Below are 17,766 nucleotides of genomic sequence, written 5' to 3' on the forward strand. Positions count from 1 at the left end.
ACAAAATGACCTAAATTCTATCCCAATCCGGCCGATCATATAATGAACCCAGAAAAATAATCAAATGAACAGTACACATTCATTTGGCCATAACTCCCACTAGACAGGTCCAAATGACCTGAATTTTATACCATTAGAAAGCTTAGATATAGGACTACAACTTTCATGGGGGACACAGAGCCCAGAAATGTCTTTAACCAAACCTAATTGATGGCCTAAATTAAGTTACAAAACTGTCTAGAACCATATTGCCCAGAAATTGCTAGATATAGGCTTAATTGACCAGTTTTGGCAAAAGGTCATAACTTGATCTACAAAAATCCAAATGCAATGAAATCAGTGGAAACATTTCCACAAGACATCAATCTATAATATTGGTATCTTCACCAAAACCCAGAAATTAAGGAAACTAGGTCAATTGTCTAGGTTAATTTAGTATGCAAATTCTAGAAATTGGCTAAGTGACCACTTGACCCCAGCACAATCATTAAATCATATCTCCCACTAGAAAACTCCAATTGGGATGATCCATATTGTTCTAGAAACCTAAGAAATAGGACTCCAACTTTGTTTTAGACACTTTCCTCAAATTATGAATGTAAGAACCCTAAAGGTTGAGTCAAAGTCACTAACCTGAACTGGAATCTTGTTGGCACATGGTACATGAGTCCAGGCCTGTGATTTTGCTATAATTAATTCTAAAAAACTTGAAAAATTGCAATCCAAAAATTTGAGTGACCATAAGACATAAGGCAACAATCTCTATGAAGAACACTAAGCCTAAAAGTGGCTGTAACATGTTCAATTAAATTAGTAAATTGTAACTCCAAAATCTGCCTAGCTAAGGATCTAGAATTAGGAAATGAACCAATTATGGTTATTTGACTATAACTTTAGTTCTAGAAATCCAAATGACATGATTCAAAAAGGGAAAATAAAGACAAGACATAGAGGAACAACTTCCATGAAGGAAGTATGGCTAAACAGTGGCCACAAAGTGATCAAATTGATAGGTAAAATTAAGACATTAAAATTGAACCTAAAGAAAGGTTCACAAGACAAATTATTTTAAGGCAGGGTTTTAACCCTAATATGTTACTAAACACTAAATTACATGAAATAGGTATGTGAGACCCACTTTCCCACTACAACTTGACATGAAATTTCTAATAAAAAATTGATAATGCTTAATTGCCCAAAGTAAATCTAGGCTTATGTATATAGTTTGGATCGATTGGTATACCAATTAGAGACTATAGATAACAGTACTGCCTACATGAATAATCATTGATCGATAAAATATGTCTGATATGATTGTTCTCTAGGCTATATACCTGTCCATTGGCCATTGTGCCTAATTTCATTTCTGGCTTTAAAAGCCTGCCCGCTGGCCTTGTGCTTGATATGACAGTTGTATACAGGGTAGACATATGGATGTCTAACTAGTATACTCCCTTGTATCTAGTCTATTATAGGTTACTTAGGCACTGATATGATTTTAAAAAGACTGAAAATGAAATAAATAAATAGATAAGATACTGTTAAATCTAATTGTTTCCAAAGTGCAGAAAATTTATAAATTAAATAGAAATTTATAAATGACTTAGAATTTATGAAATTTGCCTAGAAATTATTATTTTTAATTATTCAGTTACTTTTCTTTAAAGTTATGCACCACTAAGCAATTCGCTTAGAGCGTTGATTTTTCATCATGTAGGTACTGGAGACCAGACACAGCCGTAGCAGTAGTGCCCTGACAGAGATTTGACTAGATTTGCCAGTATCTGCTAGTCACCTCAGTAGTTTATATTTTGTTGGTAGGGCCCATATATTAGATTTTGTATTTTGGTTTATTATACATAAACATCATGTAATTTCATTTTGAGATTGTAAATGAAATTGTAAGTTATTGTGTATAAACTTTTATATGAATGATTATGAGTAAATTACATTAATGTTTGATGACATAACATGACATGGAAAAATATAAATGGAATATGATTATGTTGACAGGTAAATATTAGAATCCGCCAGATGCTAATAAAACAAAGGACGTTCTGTCCTGGTTTTCACAAAAATAATTTGTGATAAAAAAAAATTTACCACATATTTCTATGAAGTTTAAAATTAACAATGGACAGGATAAGATAAGATAGAGTGCTCCGGCACTGAATATGGCACGCTTTACTCTGCTACACTGTAGACGGGTAAGGGGCGTCACATTTATTTAATAAAAAAATTTATATCTACATTTTATAAATTCTCCGCCATTTTGAGGCTTCTCTCAATACTTAAAAAGTCTCGCCCTCTTTTTTGGTACCAGTAGACTTTGGGTCAACTATGATCATTCAAACCGTTACATTATAGGGTTCCAAAGCCCTTGTACTTAGGGGTGACCACAGTCCTGTTTTGAATCGAAACTGAACCGAAAATCGGTTTGGTTAAAACAGGACCGAAACCAGTCAAAATCAAAATTGGCTTTAAACTAGACCGAAACAGTCCTTCTGCAGTTTGGTTCAGATTCATTTTTTCAAGAATCATGAACCAGAGGTTTCTAACTAGATTAAACCGACGGTTCCGAACTAGACCAAACTGGCGATTTAAATATAAAAGAATTCAATAAATATCTCATTCCATTCCTAATTCATTTATATATATCATTAATTATCTATACAATTATTCTCTGCACTCCCTTTAATTCTTAATATTCTTTCAATTTCTCTCAAATTTTTTAAATAATTATTTTCTACACTCATTTTAATTCCTAGTACTCTCACAATTCTCTAACTTTATTATTTTATATGTTCACTGAAATTTTTAATACTATCGCAATTACTCTGTTATTATTTTATATCCTCAATAAAATTTCCAATACCCTCCATTTTATTTTTTTTTTCTCTTTTATATTTTTTTAAATTATCAATTATCATATAATTTTTTAAAAAAGGACAAGCAATATAACTGAAAATTTTGATTCCTCTAAATCCTAAAGGGATACATAGGCAAAATTAAGTTTATGCACATTTTTCTAATTTCTTTAAAAAAAATTAATTTCATCTCTAGTTTTTTAATAAGTTCAAATTTTTACTTATTAAATTTTTCTTAAAAATAAGTTATTCTCATTCTTTTTTTTGTTTTATTTTGACTGAAAGATTTTTAAGAAAAATTAAAATATTTTTACAAATATAACTTCAATTTTAATTCAATAAAATTTTCCTCTAATTTTTTCACCTAAGTCTCTCTTAAACTGCTTCTAAACCGCTCCCAAACCATCTTTCAAACCATCTTGAACCGTTTTTTTAAACCGCCTTTCAAATCATTTTAAATTAGGGCTCGAACCGGAATCAGCGGTTCAGGAATCATCTTCCAAACTGTTCTATAGTGATTTGGTTCAAGTTTATAATTTCATTGAACCTGAAGTGGCGGTTCAAGAGGCCACCCCTACTTGTACTGCCACTCTGTTGGTCTGCTTTGCCCCTCCAAGCACAGGAGACCCCTCTATCCAAGCCCGACTTGTGGGTTGCCCTCCTCACAGTTGGGTTTGCTTATAAATAATTTTGGGTTTGTTTTTTGGTTGAGTCGTAGATTTGTATGTGGAGGTTTTCTTCAGACTGCTTTGGGACCTTGTTGTGTTTCTACTCTTGGTGTTTTATGAACTTTATAGGCTTTTAAGCGAAACAAGCTATTGTCGCCCTGCATGTGTGGTTTGAAGTGTTGGAGGCTTAGCCTTGCATGTGTGTTAGAAGAATCGAAGGAGTGTCTATTTTGTTCCTCTTGTTGGTGGTTGAGAGGGTAGAGCGCGAATGAGACACTTGCTAATCCGTGTTATTGGTGCCCTTTAAGCTCTAACGATGGGGATTGGTTTCCCTGGGTTCAGCGATCTCTGGCTCTTGTTTGTTCGCTTAAGTTTACCCATGGATCTCTACTCTATTGGTTGTTGGATTCTAACCTAATTTGATCTACCTCTAAGGATGCTTCCTTCTAGGTCTCCTTGCCTGACTTCAGCCTTGTATGGTTCGGTTCTTCTTTTGGCACTCAAAATCCTCCGCGACGATTTGCTGAGGCAATGGCAACGCATCAAGCTAAGTCTCTATCGTTGGTGTCAATCCCAACTATAGTTGGTGTTGGGCTGGATCTTTAAAAACTGGGTTTTGGGAGCCTTTATTAAATCTTTGGGTAGGCTTTTTCAATGGCTTGGGTTTCAATTCTAATGCTTGTTTCAATAGTTCTAGTTATTAATTATTTTTTGTGCCAAAAGGTACATGAATTAATTGAAGAAACCACTTAGCATGGCATATCATAAATAACATACAAAATCGGCTTTATGGGATTGCATCCAAAAGAAGCCTCCTGGATAGTCTTTTGAGCTAGCGAACGAGCTGCTTTATTACAATTATGGCTAGTATACACAAAAGAAACTCGTTGAATAACCCTTGCTACATGAATAATGTCTTAAATTATACCCTGAATCTCGCTATACACAACAACCCCGTTTATTGATTAAATAATTGGTAATGCATCTCCTTCAATTATGACCCTCGAACGACCTTTAATCTTTGTCAAATAAATTGCTGCTCTGCATGCAGGCGCTTTCACCACTAATGATCTGTTTGGGAAGTTTTTAGGGGGAAGGAAAATAAAGAGTGAAAAATAAATAATATTTTCCTTTTGTTATTTTTCTTGCTATTGTTTGGATTGAAAGGGAGGAAAATAAAGCGAGGAAAGAAAAATAGGATAAATTTACAATTTTATCCCATGTATTTTTCAAAAAAACAACTTTTAAAAGGGTAATTTGGTAAATTTGATGTATAAAGGAACACTTTTGTTACTTTCTCTCCAAATTAGAAAGAAAATAACAAAAAGAAAATAAAAGTTATTTTTTCCTTCCCCCCTTTATTTTCCCTTCATTTCCAAACAAGGGAAAGGAAAATAACAATTTATTTTTCCTTATTTATTTTCTTTCCTCTCCATTTTTCTTCTATCCAATCAGGGTGTAAAGGTTTATTTGTTAGCCTCTTGCAATTGGGCTTTAGCATATGTTTTTTAAAACTAATAAATATCTACCTTTTGGCAAAAAAAAAAGAAAAATTATAAGGTCCTGTATTTTTTTCCCAATTAGAAAAGACAACAGTTATTTTATAAGACAAATCTTAGTTTCATTTTAAACTATATTTTGATTTTTATTGTTTTGAATTTAATAATTACGTATATTATCATTATTAACGAAATATAAAATTTAAAATATTTTATAATGTAATAATTTAAATATTAAAACATAATGTATAGGCATAACCTTTTTTTTATCTTTATTTTTGTGCTTTGTACATAAATAATTAGCTTATCATATTAAATATTAACTTTTTTTTAAATATTTTTAAATTTCAACTACTAAAACCTTATCTCATGAAAAATTATTATCTAAAATTTTTTTTACTACATTTTTTAATAATTTTAAAATTCTTAAAATTTACAATTTCAAACATTATAAAACTTTATTCATTATATTATGTATCTCCAAAAATCATTCATATTGTTAATTAAATTTTCAATTAGATTTGAAAAAGGTGAATATATATGTGTGCGCGCGATTATTCAATAAAAAATATTTATAAAATTTAAAAATTATTTTAAAAAGTTTTTTTATAATATTTTTAAAAATATTTCTTGTATTTAATGTCTAAGAATTTTAATAATGGCATTTCAAAAATTGTCACATGGCATATGTATATTTCTTTTTTACTTTATTTTTCTTTTTTATTTGTATATGACTATGTCAATAGATTTAAAAAATAATAAAACAATTAATTAAAATTAATTAATTAACAAATTTATTTAATTAAAAGTTTTGTCATTAACAAAATTTTATAAATTGATTGTCACAATAAAAATAAAAAAATATATAATAAATTATATTATTAAAAATAAAATAATAAATAATCTACGCAATGCAAGGACGAAACCACTAGTATATATAGCTAAATCTAAAAATTTGCTTTACAAGAATGTGTCACCTAATTTAATAAGAATACTTAAAATATTTGTCATGAGGCATATCCACTTTTTAACTTAATTTTTATATTTTTATATATAAAAACACCTTATCATATTAAATATTGACTTTTTATCTAAATATTTTCAAATTTCAACTATTAATACTTATCTCATAAAAAAATTAGTAGTTATGTGAAATTTGTTTTACAACATTTTTTTTAGAATTTTAAAATTCTTAAATTTACAATTTCATTTATTATAAAACTTTGTTGATTATATTATCTAAATTTCTAAAAATTATTAATTTTTAATCAAAATTTTGGTTAATTTAAAAGGGTGAATTATTTTTAAAAATCATATTAATACTATTTATTTAAATGATTATTCATTAAAATTTATTTGTAAAATTTAAATTTTCTTAAAGAAATTATATTCAAAATATAAAAATTTTAATAATAATACTTTAAAACTATCACGTGGGATATATGTTTTTTTTTTTGTCTTTTTTTATATTTGTCAATTAATTTAAAAATAATAGAAAATAATCTATTAATCAATTTATTTTAAAATTTGAAAATTTTTATATAATTTAATAATAATGCTGAAAAAAATTACCACGTAGTAAATCTCTTTTTAACTTTACTTTTATTTTTTTTATATAAAAAATAGCTAATCATATTAAACATCAACTTTTATTCAAACGGTTTTGAATTTCAATTACTAAAATCTTATTTCATAGCAAAAAAAAAAAAATTATGCAAAATTTATTTTACATCTTTTTAAAATTTTAAAATTTTAAAATTTTTAAATTTATAATTTCCTATATCGTAAAACTTTGCTCATTATATTATACTATAAATCTTTAAAATTATTTTTATAATTAAATTTTTGGTTAATTTAAAAAAGGGTAATTTATTTTAAAAATTATATTATATATATTTATTTCAATAATTAATCGCTAATTGTTAATTCTAAGCCATAAATACAAATTTTATATCACCATTTTAAAAATGATCTTTTATGAAATGGTGCATTATCTCCATGTATTTTGGCCTTAGAATATTGAGCAAGGTTTTTTTTTTTATCAAATTTATAACACTTGTGGTATAATGTCTTGGAAAATTATTATTTAGTTTTTATATTTTTATAAAATTAATTAATTGATTATTTTCTTTAATTCTAAAAAAAATATTATTTAGACCCTTGTTTTATCCTTTCTGTAGCTTTTCTATTAGTTAAGTTAGTAAAAAAAAAATCATTATAAATCAGAATTAAATAGTTTATAGATTTAAAATCATCTCACTAAATAGTTATATTATTCAAATTATAAGAATTGAATAATTAAGTTAAAAAAATTTCTTTAAAATAATATGAGAGAGTAAAAAATAAAAATATTAAATAATATGTTTTTAAAATATATTTACTGATTAATTAATTAATTTTATTAAAATATAAAAATTAAATATTAATTTCCCTAACATTTAATAAAAATATAATAAAATTTTATTTTAAAGACCTCTAGTTTTGGCTTTATCATCCTTTATATATATATATATATATATATATATATATATATATATATATATATATATATATATATATACATTTAATAATTTCTCTACCTTTTTGAGTCTTTGGTGCCAGTAGCCTTTGGGTCAACTATGGTCATTCTAATCAATACAAATACAATTATTAATACTAGAAGGCATTTTGGTAGATAAATGGTTCTCATATTTTTTTTCCCATTAGAAAAGACAAGAACAAATTTAATTTCACTTTAAAATTATTATGCATTACGAAAATATATAAATTATTAAAAAAAATACAAAATATCAATATAAGATTATATTTATGGACATGCCATTTTTATTATATTCAATAAAATAATAAAGTTACAAATTTAAATTATACTATTCATCAATCAAATTATATCCAATAGAGTTCTTTTTAAATACATTAATTAGTCTCTCTCATTATTCTCTAAATATAATCTAATATATTTATTATTTTAACTGCATTATACATAATAAAAAATATCTTCAATTAAATGAGTAAGAGTCTCAAACAATAATTTATTTCTCTTAAATTCTATATTTTTTCTCTATTGTAAGCCGATATCTTTTTATCTTCATAGAAGCAATGAACAATAATCTTTTTCTTTTGAACTGTGTCTTTTCTTCATATTGAATCTTTTTTTTTTTCTTTATGAAATTGCTATCAATTCGGTTTAATTCAATTTTTAATTAATAATTCTAAAAATTTTTTATTTTCGGTTATAAATTCAATTACCTTTAAATTGAATTAGCAGTGCATGTTTGAAAACAATAATGGACAATAATCTTGTCAATATATATTACAAATTTTCATAAAAAATTTGATATATTAATAAATAAATAAAAAATTAAAATGTGATTTATATCTATCAATATGATTATGTTTAAACTTTCTCATTGAAAAAGAGGCATTATTAGATTAATATTAATTATTTTAGAATTATATTTTTTTACTTGTGCTTTTTTTATTTATATTATAGTACCATGGTATAATAGAATAATTTTTTAAATAAAACGTGCGTATGCTGATTTAATTAATAATATTATAATGGAGTATGTAGTTGGTAAAAAAAAGTTGTAATAATGATGGCTGGGGAAATGGAATTCCTTCCTGCCTAGAAAACTGGAAAGGAGAATTTAAACAAATAAACCACTTTTGCTTGAAGGCAGAGTTTACTAGGATTTTTTTTTTTTTTTTTTTTTTTTTTTTTTTTGAGAAAACTCACATGGATTAATTATTCATTATTATACAAATCATCAACAGTAAGGGAATTAAGTCTATATTTGTATACATAATAACGTAGACACAATGCCCATCGAGAAGCAAATCCTGAAATTAAAATCGCAACTTATTTTGTGGTGAAAGAGCATCATATGATCTAGGTGGTGGAGCTGCAACTGTTGATTGCTGATCAAACTTGGCTGCTGTGTTGCGATGGTTCTTACTGCAAGGAATAATGAAGAGTGACTTCTCATTAGGACATTGCCTGTGCTTGGAGAAGAATTCTTTACACTCTTCTGCTGTTCTCTGATTTGGAAGGTCTAAAATGCAGTTCTTTCTAACATCAAGTCTCTTCAACCGAAACAACTTCCTGCACTCAGGTCCGACCTGAGTGAAATAGTTGCCGGACAATGACAAGTTTTGCAGATTTGGGAGCTTGCACACCATTTCCGGCACCGGTCCATAAAACTCATTCTTAGCCAAGTTCAGGATCTGTATCTTTGTCAAGCAGGCAAATGAGAGCGGTATCGGGCCAGTCAGCTTGTTGCAGCTTGCATCAAACACAGTGGTTGTTTTCAAGAATCCAATCTCGTATGGCAAGCACCCACTGAACTGGTTGTTCAATAAAAGCACCTCACGTAGATTTTTAGCTCTGCCAATGCTCCTTGGAATAGGCCCAGTGAAGTGGTTGTTAGCGAAAGTGAGATATAAGGCTGGGGTAGAGCCAATATTATCAGGAAGCTGTTGAGTGAATTGGTTGTTGTTGAGGAAAAGCACGTCCAGGTCTAGATTGAACACTCGTCTTGGAACTGGCCCGGAAAATGAGTTGAACCTGATGTCTAAGAAGGTCAAGTTTTTGGCACCAAGAACTGACATGGGGAATCCACCCGTGTACTTGTTGTTGCTTAGATCGAGCTCGTAAAAGAAATTGATTTTTTCAACTCCTATATCAGTCGGCACAAGCCCGGTGAAATTGTTGGAGTTTGCATGGAAGATAGCTAAGTCCACTAATTTATCAAGGAACTCTTTGATCTGAAGGTCAGGGCCACCAAAGTTGTAATCGTTGAAATCTGCTGCTGCCACAGCTTGCACACCAGTATCAGGCCTGAAATCACATGCAAATCCAGTATATCTACAGACATTTCTGTCCGCCCTGTTCCATGATCTTGTAATGCCCTTGGGATCGTTAATAATTTTGTTCCTGAATTCCTTAATTGTTTTATAATCCCTTATGATATTTGGGGATAAGGCCGGAGGAGGAGGAGGTGGTGGTGGGGGTGGGGGTGGGGGTGGTGGTGGTGGTGGTGGACAAACGGGTTTTGGAGGAGGAGGAGGAGGAGGAGGAGGTGGTGGTGGTGGTGGGGGTGGTGGGGGACAAACGGGTTTTGGAGGGGGTGGCTGTGGGGAACAAACGGGTTTTGGAGGGGGTGGAGGAGGAGGAGGTGGCAGTGGAGGACAAATGGGTTCTGGAGGGGGTGGAGGAGGCTGCCAACCCTCATTTTCAGGAGGAGGAGCAGGAGTATAGCCACCGCCACCATTGATTATCTCCAGTGCTTCCCTTTGTGATCTAATCAGCGGATCATGTTCACAAGCAACCTCATAAATCAAGCAAGAATGAAAAGTGATTATGAAAAGTAGAAACAAAGGACAGCAAGAATTCCCACTCATCTCCCACAAACTACCAGTTTTTTTCCTGTAAAGCAGAGACCTTGAAAGACTACAGGAAAACAAAAACATTTATAGAAAGAGATCCAAAGACTAACTGTAGCAAGTCAAAACGCACTAAGGAATTATTACGTGCTACGTATGAGTCTTATTTTCACAAATACAACAATATGAAAATTTATATATAAGAGTGTACTATTTTTTAAGATGCCCACTAACCATAAACCTTCGTTCTTGTTCTGCTTTAATTTCCGCGAGAGACCATAGAATATCTACACCTTTGGTAGCTCACAGATAATTGTCCTACACTTATTAAATGTTCAATTTTGCCTTACAGCTGAGAAAAAATCTTGTACTGTGGTAGCCTTCGTGAATTTAAGAGAAATTATATGTATAGTGACATTCAAGTGGAATTTATATATTGATATCATATACGTGCATGACTACATAATGTATATAATGCCTTTTTTATTGAAAATGTGAGTGACTTCTGTGCATCTTATTTGCGATAAATTGAAAAGGAAAAAAATTGATTAACAATAATTGCACATTAAATGCGCACAACGATGAGCGGACCCAGGTCTTAAGTGCGGGCAGTGTCGGTTGCTTTTTATCAACAAATAGGATTCTTACAGGGCCGAACGCGGGCTACTTGGGACCATGGACTTTAACCATTCTAAAATTTTCTGAAAAAATTATTTTATTTTAATAGTGGGCCCCTTTTAAATAATTTTTTTATTATTTATTATATTATAAATAATGAGAAATATTTAATTTTTGTTATTTTTATTATATATTCAATAAATTTTTATAATATTATCACTTTCAAAAAAATTTTTTAGTTTAATTATAATTCTTTTAAACATAAAATATTTTTATCTATATCTCAAATTTTTATGTATTGTTTAAAATATAAAAAACAAAATTTTAAAAATAAATTAAAAACTTTTTTTTAGAAAAAAAATATAGTTACTTAACTCTTTTTTATATATATTAATTCAAAATATAAAATTGGTACTAATTTTATATTTTATATTAATTTTAATGAAAATTTGTTAAACTTATTAAAAATAATATTATATATTATATAGATTTAAATTTTTTTTTTTTACAAAGTTGAGTACATTGCTCTAAATATAATGGGTTTTCTTGGGAAGAAAAGTGGAGAGAAGCAGAGAAAGCCGATCATGGTGATATGTGTAGCACAAGGGCTTCAGGCAAGTTAGATAAAGGATCAGTGGTGTGTATTGTAGTGTTGATGGTGGCATCGATTTTGCTTCTACTTGCCTTCTCGTTAGGAGTTTCATTATTTGCCTTTTGTATTGTCCATGATTTCCCGGCAAGATGTTGAAGACAGATCTGGACTCTATCTCCTCTTGCAACGCGATAAATCACAAATTTAATTTTGAGTTGTTGAATGAGAGTTTCGATTGGACTTTAAAGTTTTTTTTTTTTTTTTTTTTTTGATACAATTGGCCTATGAGGCATTAATTACGGCTAAGATGGGCACCATGTTCCCTGAGAATGAAGGCTATGTTGTATGGGTCTCTTCTGCATTAATTAGGTCCCTACTAGGGATTCTAATAAAGATCATGAAATGGCTAAGTGGGGGATTTCGGATATTAAAAAATAATAATTACTTTAGGCTTACTAATGAAATTAATTTTAATTTTAATGTCAAAAACTAATTTATTAAATTATTGAAATGTCAATATTATTTCTTAAAATTGTAGGATTAAGTTATAGATTTGATCAAATTTTAAAAATTAAATTATGATTTACCTTAAAATTTAAATGAATTCAGTCATTACTCTAATATTTAAATTAAGAACATCAAATATTACATGTAGACAATATTTACATTTTTGATGTGGATATATAGGTATGACTAATTAAATAATCTTATTATTAGCACATATATTTATAAAACATTAATTTTTTTTAAATGTGCATTGTACGTTTTATGTATCTATAATTTAATACTTTTATATATTATTTTTTATTAATTTTTATATAATATAATATTATTATAATATATTAATTATTATTATGATAATATAATAATTTTTCTTTTTCCGTGATATATATTTTATATATACATTTATCATTTTTAGATTAAATTAATGAAAATTAAAGTATATTAATAGAAATAGGAAATTATAAAGATTAAATTAATAAAAGTTAAAGTATATTAATAGAAATAGGAAATTATAAAGGTGAAATTTATAATGAAAAAATTATTATTATAATATAGTCTTATAATTGTAAGTGTTTTATAAATATATAAATTTAATTATTTATTATTTTGTTAGTTCATAAGTGTTGAGTTTATCATAACTAATTAATTTTTATTTTTTTATAATTTTATAAAATATATATAATTAACGTGAAAAATTTAAACTTTTTTTAATACTATTGAAGAGTTTATATACATAACAATAAAATAAATTTAATTTGCTATAATTTCATATAATGTTGATTTTTTTTTAATTTCTAGTTATTTTCAATTGGATATTTTAATTTTGTTTGACAAAATTACTTATGCACACCCATATCAATAAATATTACTATTATTAATTTTTATTTGATATATAATATTTTACATAATTTCACATTTTTTTGATGATATGGAGAAAACTTTAAAAGTAATATAGAAAAATATATTAATACTAATAAATTATTTATAAATAATAAATTAATAACTAAAATGTTCTTTTTGTATAAAAAATAAAAAATTAATGCTAATGGAATAAAAAAAACACTAATGTTAATATATTATTATTTTTAATTTAAATGATTATAGTAAAAAATTATAGATAATTATTCATTTTATTGTAAAGTATTTTGTTAAATTAATTTATAATGTATTTTTAAATTAAATTTTTTATAATTATTTTTTTAAAAGTAAACGTTAAATTTCAATAAAAGAAGTTATTGAATCAAAATAAATAAAAATTCTATTTAATGATGTAATGTTTGTATTCATATAAAAATTATGGCTTTTTTTAATAAAATTATCAATTCGTGTTTATATGCAAATATAAATTTATTAAATTGGAATAACAAATTTATATTGAGAGTGATTTCTAATTATTTTTATACATATTCACTATTTACTAAGTTAGGATAATATTATAGTATTAAAAAAATATTATATTTTTTTATATGTATTGACATTATTTTGAAACTTTTTAAAATAAAAAAATAGTATTATAAATTATAATCATCCTATTAATTATATTAATTTTATAATTAAATTCAAATTTAACATATTCTGTATAATATATGTTTATCTATTTAAATATTTTTAATCATATATATAATTTGCTTTTTTATGCTTTGTATGTAATTATGTATTATTTAAAAATTTTATATTCATATAATTTTAATGTATATTACATACTAATTAAATATTTTTTATAAATTAATGAATATAATTTTTTTTTCGTTATTGCATATATATATATATTCAATTAGAACTAATTTATATATTATTATAATAGTTAAGAAAAATATAAATTTGTTTTATATGAAATATTTTTAATAAATTTATAAGAAATTAAATTAAAAGAAAACTTCAAAAATATTAATAGAAGAATTCATAGGTTTTGCTAAAAAATAATTTCTTTTCTTGTCCTTCTACTTAAATTCGAATATAATTGCATTAAAATAAATTTACATACATAATTATAAAATATAGATAAAATTGATTAAGATTCATTAAAAAAGTGATTCATATAAATAAAATATCTTTTTATTTTTATAAATAATATAAATCATGAAGGTATTTTTATAAAATTTTATTTAAATTTATATTATAGTAAAAATTTAATTAAGTAGATTTTAAATATAAGTAGAACTAAGAATTTTTTTATTTATATAAAGTCTAAAATTATATAAATAATTAAATTTTAAGTCCTAAGAATTTAAAATTTATACAAATTCTAAAATTAAATTAAATAATAAAAAAATTATAAATACTATAAATAATTAAGGGCAATTTAGTCAAAGCTAATGTTCCTCCCTTTGCACATTTGTATATTACATAGATATAAATACATTAAAAATAGAAATAATATTTATACCAAGCATTTTTGTCTATATTTGACTGCTACCGGACAATACATATATGCACCCATTTGATATAACTTTATATTAGAATTCAAAACCAAAATTTAATTCAATTTAAAGCATAATATTTGGTTTGTAATAAGTGTTAAAGCTATATTGAATTGATATCCCTATACTGTTTAGGCATATAACACTAGTAGAATTTTAGAGTTATATTTTTTAAAATAGTGATCATAATTTTTATTAGTCGTTAAGATTTATATAAAATTTTATTTTATTTTATATAAATAATAATTTGAATTAGTGTTTATGTGTCATTGAAATTATACAGATAATTTTTTTCTATTCAATAAAAGTTTTTTTTTATTTAGATTAATAAATTTTAAACTTATTGGCATTATAGTAATCTGCAAGATTGTGAGATTTTCAATTCAAATCTCAATCGAAATTGATTGTACCAAAGGATGTTGTTCTTATTTATTAGTCCTTTTTTTCCCAACACTTGGTAAGAGCTTCAATGATTTTATCGGTACGTGAGGCAAAAAGAAAGTGGTGATTTGAGAGAAAAAAAATTGTGAGAAACCTTCCTTAAAAAAATTCTAAACACAATCTTCAAATACGAGATTTATAAATTTGCAGAGCACAACTTTATAGGAGTTTTTATTAAATTAGCTTTTTCTTGACGTGCGTTGTTTTACCCATGATATATACTCTTGATTTGAATTTTTATATATAATTTTTTATTAATTTTTTATATGATATAATTAATAATATATGAAAATTGTTTTAAGTTTCTAATACCATATGTGGATTTTTTTTTAATTTGTGATTTTCTTTTATTTAAAATATATTGATTTTTAATAACCAATTAAATTTTGTCTTTTATTATTATAATACAAAATAATCATTTTTTTTTTCATTCTATTATTCCTCTTCTTTCTATTTTTATATAAATTATAGATAGATTATAAATATAGATATTATAGATAGATAGACAAATAAATAGCTAATAATAATACTAGTAGTAGTATAGATAGATAGACGAAAAAATATATAATAATAATAATAGTAGTAGTAATAATAGTGGTAGTTTTGTTATAAAAACTTAAATTACTTTTAAATTATAATAAAGCAATAGGATTATTATTTTAGCAACTAATAATAGTAGCAGTAGTTTTGTTATAAAAACTTAAATTACTTTTAAATTATAATAAAGTAATAGGATTATTTTTTTAGCAACTTTTTACTAAATAATTTAATTTTAAAATATTTCCAGGCAAAGTAGGAATAACATATAATAGAATTCTTTGGATAATGGCTAAAAATAAAAAAAAAATATTAAATTTATTAAAATTTTTTAGCTAAATGAAATTTAATAATTTATAATTATATATCTTTTTTTAAATAAATTATAATTTTGATATATCATTTTTTGCAACATATGTGAAGATATGAGAATTTTTTAATATTATATTGTTATAAATAAAATAATAAATGGATGTCCATAATGCTCAATTAATTAATTACACAACTTTTATCTCCCAAAAAATTTATATTTTGTAACTTATATTTAAGATAAATAGCCTATAAATAGAGGCTCAAAACAAAGCACATGAGATGTTATAAATAGCTTGTATGATAGATAGTAAAGAGAGAAAGAATTTTTACATTGTTAAAATATAATAAAGGGAGGAAGTGAAAAAATTAAAATATATATAGAATTATATATATTTAAATAAATATATATTAAACTATGATGGCAATTGACACGTATGTGCGTGAAATAAATAATTATTTTATTTTAATTTTCATAAATAAATTACGAATAGATATACTTGTTAACGAATAAATGTATCTGTTAATAAACAGATATATCTATTATACACAAATAGTTATGACTGTTAGGAGATATGTCATAACAGATGTATTTGTTAATAAACGAATATAGTTACATATGTTAGAAGATGTGCCAACTTAAAATAAACAGTCACGTCTGTTTGAAATAGAGATATTTGTCTGTCTAGAAAAGGCACTATGACTTTTTATTCTATATAAATATGGATGAGTTTTCAATTCAAATATACTATTACTTGAGTTTTCAATTCAAATATACTACTACTTTTATTTTTTCTTCTTTTATTCCTTCTTCTTCTTCTTGTTCTCTTCTACCCTTTCTATATTCGGTTCGTGTAAATTCTTAAGGGAAATCTTCAGGAGTTCTTGTTTGCAGATTTCAGACTTTATTGTATCCTGGAGGTATATTACCATAACCCTACAGGAATCTAGTGGCGATAATTAATACCTTAAAGATAGTGATTCATTATGCCTCAAAGCCTATTCTATGCCCACTGTCTCAACAATTTTAGGGTATTAATCGCAATGGAGTCCAAGGCTATTTGTGTAACACCCCTGATTTTTTTTTATATATTATTATTGGGCTTCGTGTAGGTATCCTCAATTCACGGAAATTCGACAGTTGTCCGGATCTGTGAATTTCCGGCCAGACAGACCAGCTACCGGAAAAGTCTTCGAATTGGATCGAGGTTTTGGCTACCCCACCATTGTCATGCATCCCGAGTGCATTCCCGAAGTCGGAATCGGCAAAGGTAAACCCGAACCTTGCTTTTTCGTAATTTTCTAGTGCTTAAATCCATAAAATATTCGTGGTAGCTTAGAAAATTACGATTCTTTTTGCAATAGCTTAGTAATATTTCTAAGGACCGCGGGGCAGAGTTTTATAATTTTTAGAGCTTATTTGAGCAGTTTTTGCAAAAATGATCAATTATAAGGACTAAATTGAAATAGTACATACTGTGATGGATGATTGATTTGATGGGCCCAGGAGGGGCTGTGTGATATGATTGAGCTGTGGATATACGGATTGTAAATATAAAAGTGTGTTTTGAGCCATTTTGCAGGTTGGGTAGGTCCTAGGTATAGGGGAGACTCTGCCGGATTTTCGGCACGACTTAGGACGTATTGGTCTTTTTCTTTGTTTGTATTGAGTCAAATTTATTAAATGATTGTAATAAAATTGTCGGTGTGAGATGACCTTCTTCCTCCGCCCAGCCGCCTCAGTGACCATCGTCAAGTCTGTGAGTAAAATATTAATTTTAATTGTAATTTCGATATTATTATATGTTCAGCATGCCCATGCATCACTTATATGCATATATTTATGTAGTTAAACTCTAGGCACGATTTATGATGCATTGATAACTGTTAAAGTGCCATGATGTTGTTGTGGTAATTTGGAGCGCAGCG

The 17,766-nt window shown here is 26.5% G+C and overlaps 1 protein-coding gene across 1 annotated transcript; it reads right to left on the bottom strand.

Annotated features, from left to right (window-relative positions):
• Nucleotides 1-8,808: 8,808 nt before the first annotated feature.
• On the bottom strand, nt 8,809-10,548 carry LOC110648123 (uncharacterized protein At4g06744). Its single transcript, XM_058151495.1, has one exon. The coding sequence runs from the start codon at nt 10,501-10,503 to the stop codon at nt 8,881-8,883; it is 1,623 nt and encodes a 540-aa protein (XP_058007478.1). The 5' UTR covers nt 10,504-10,548; the 3' UTR covers nt 8,809-8,880.
• Between the last annotated feature and the right edge of the window lie 7,218 nt (nt 10,549-17,766).

The sequence above is a fragment of the Hevea brasiliensis genome, chromosome 8 (assembly GCF_030052815.1).
Source record: "Hevea brasiliensis isolate MT/VB/25A 57/8 chromosome 8, ASM3005281v1, whole genome shotgun sequence".
NCBI lineage: Eukaryota > Viridiplantae > Streptophyta > Magnoliopsida > Malpighiales > Euphorbiaceae > Hevea > Hevea brasiliensis.

Coding starts and splice junctions, on each gene's coding strand:
- LOC110648123 (XM_058151495.1), bottom strand. CDS start 10,503: ATGTTTTTGTTTTCCTGTAGTCTTTCAAGGTCTCTGCTTTACAGGAAA.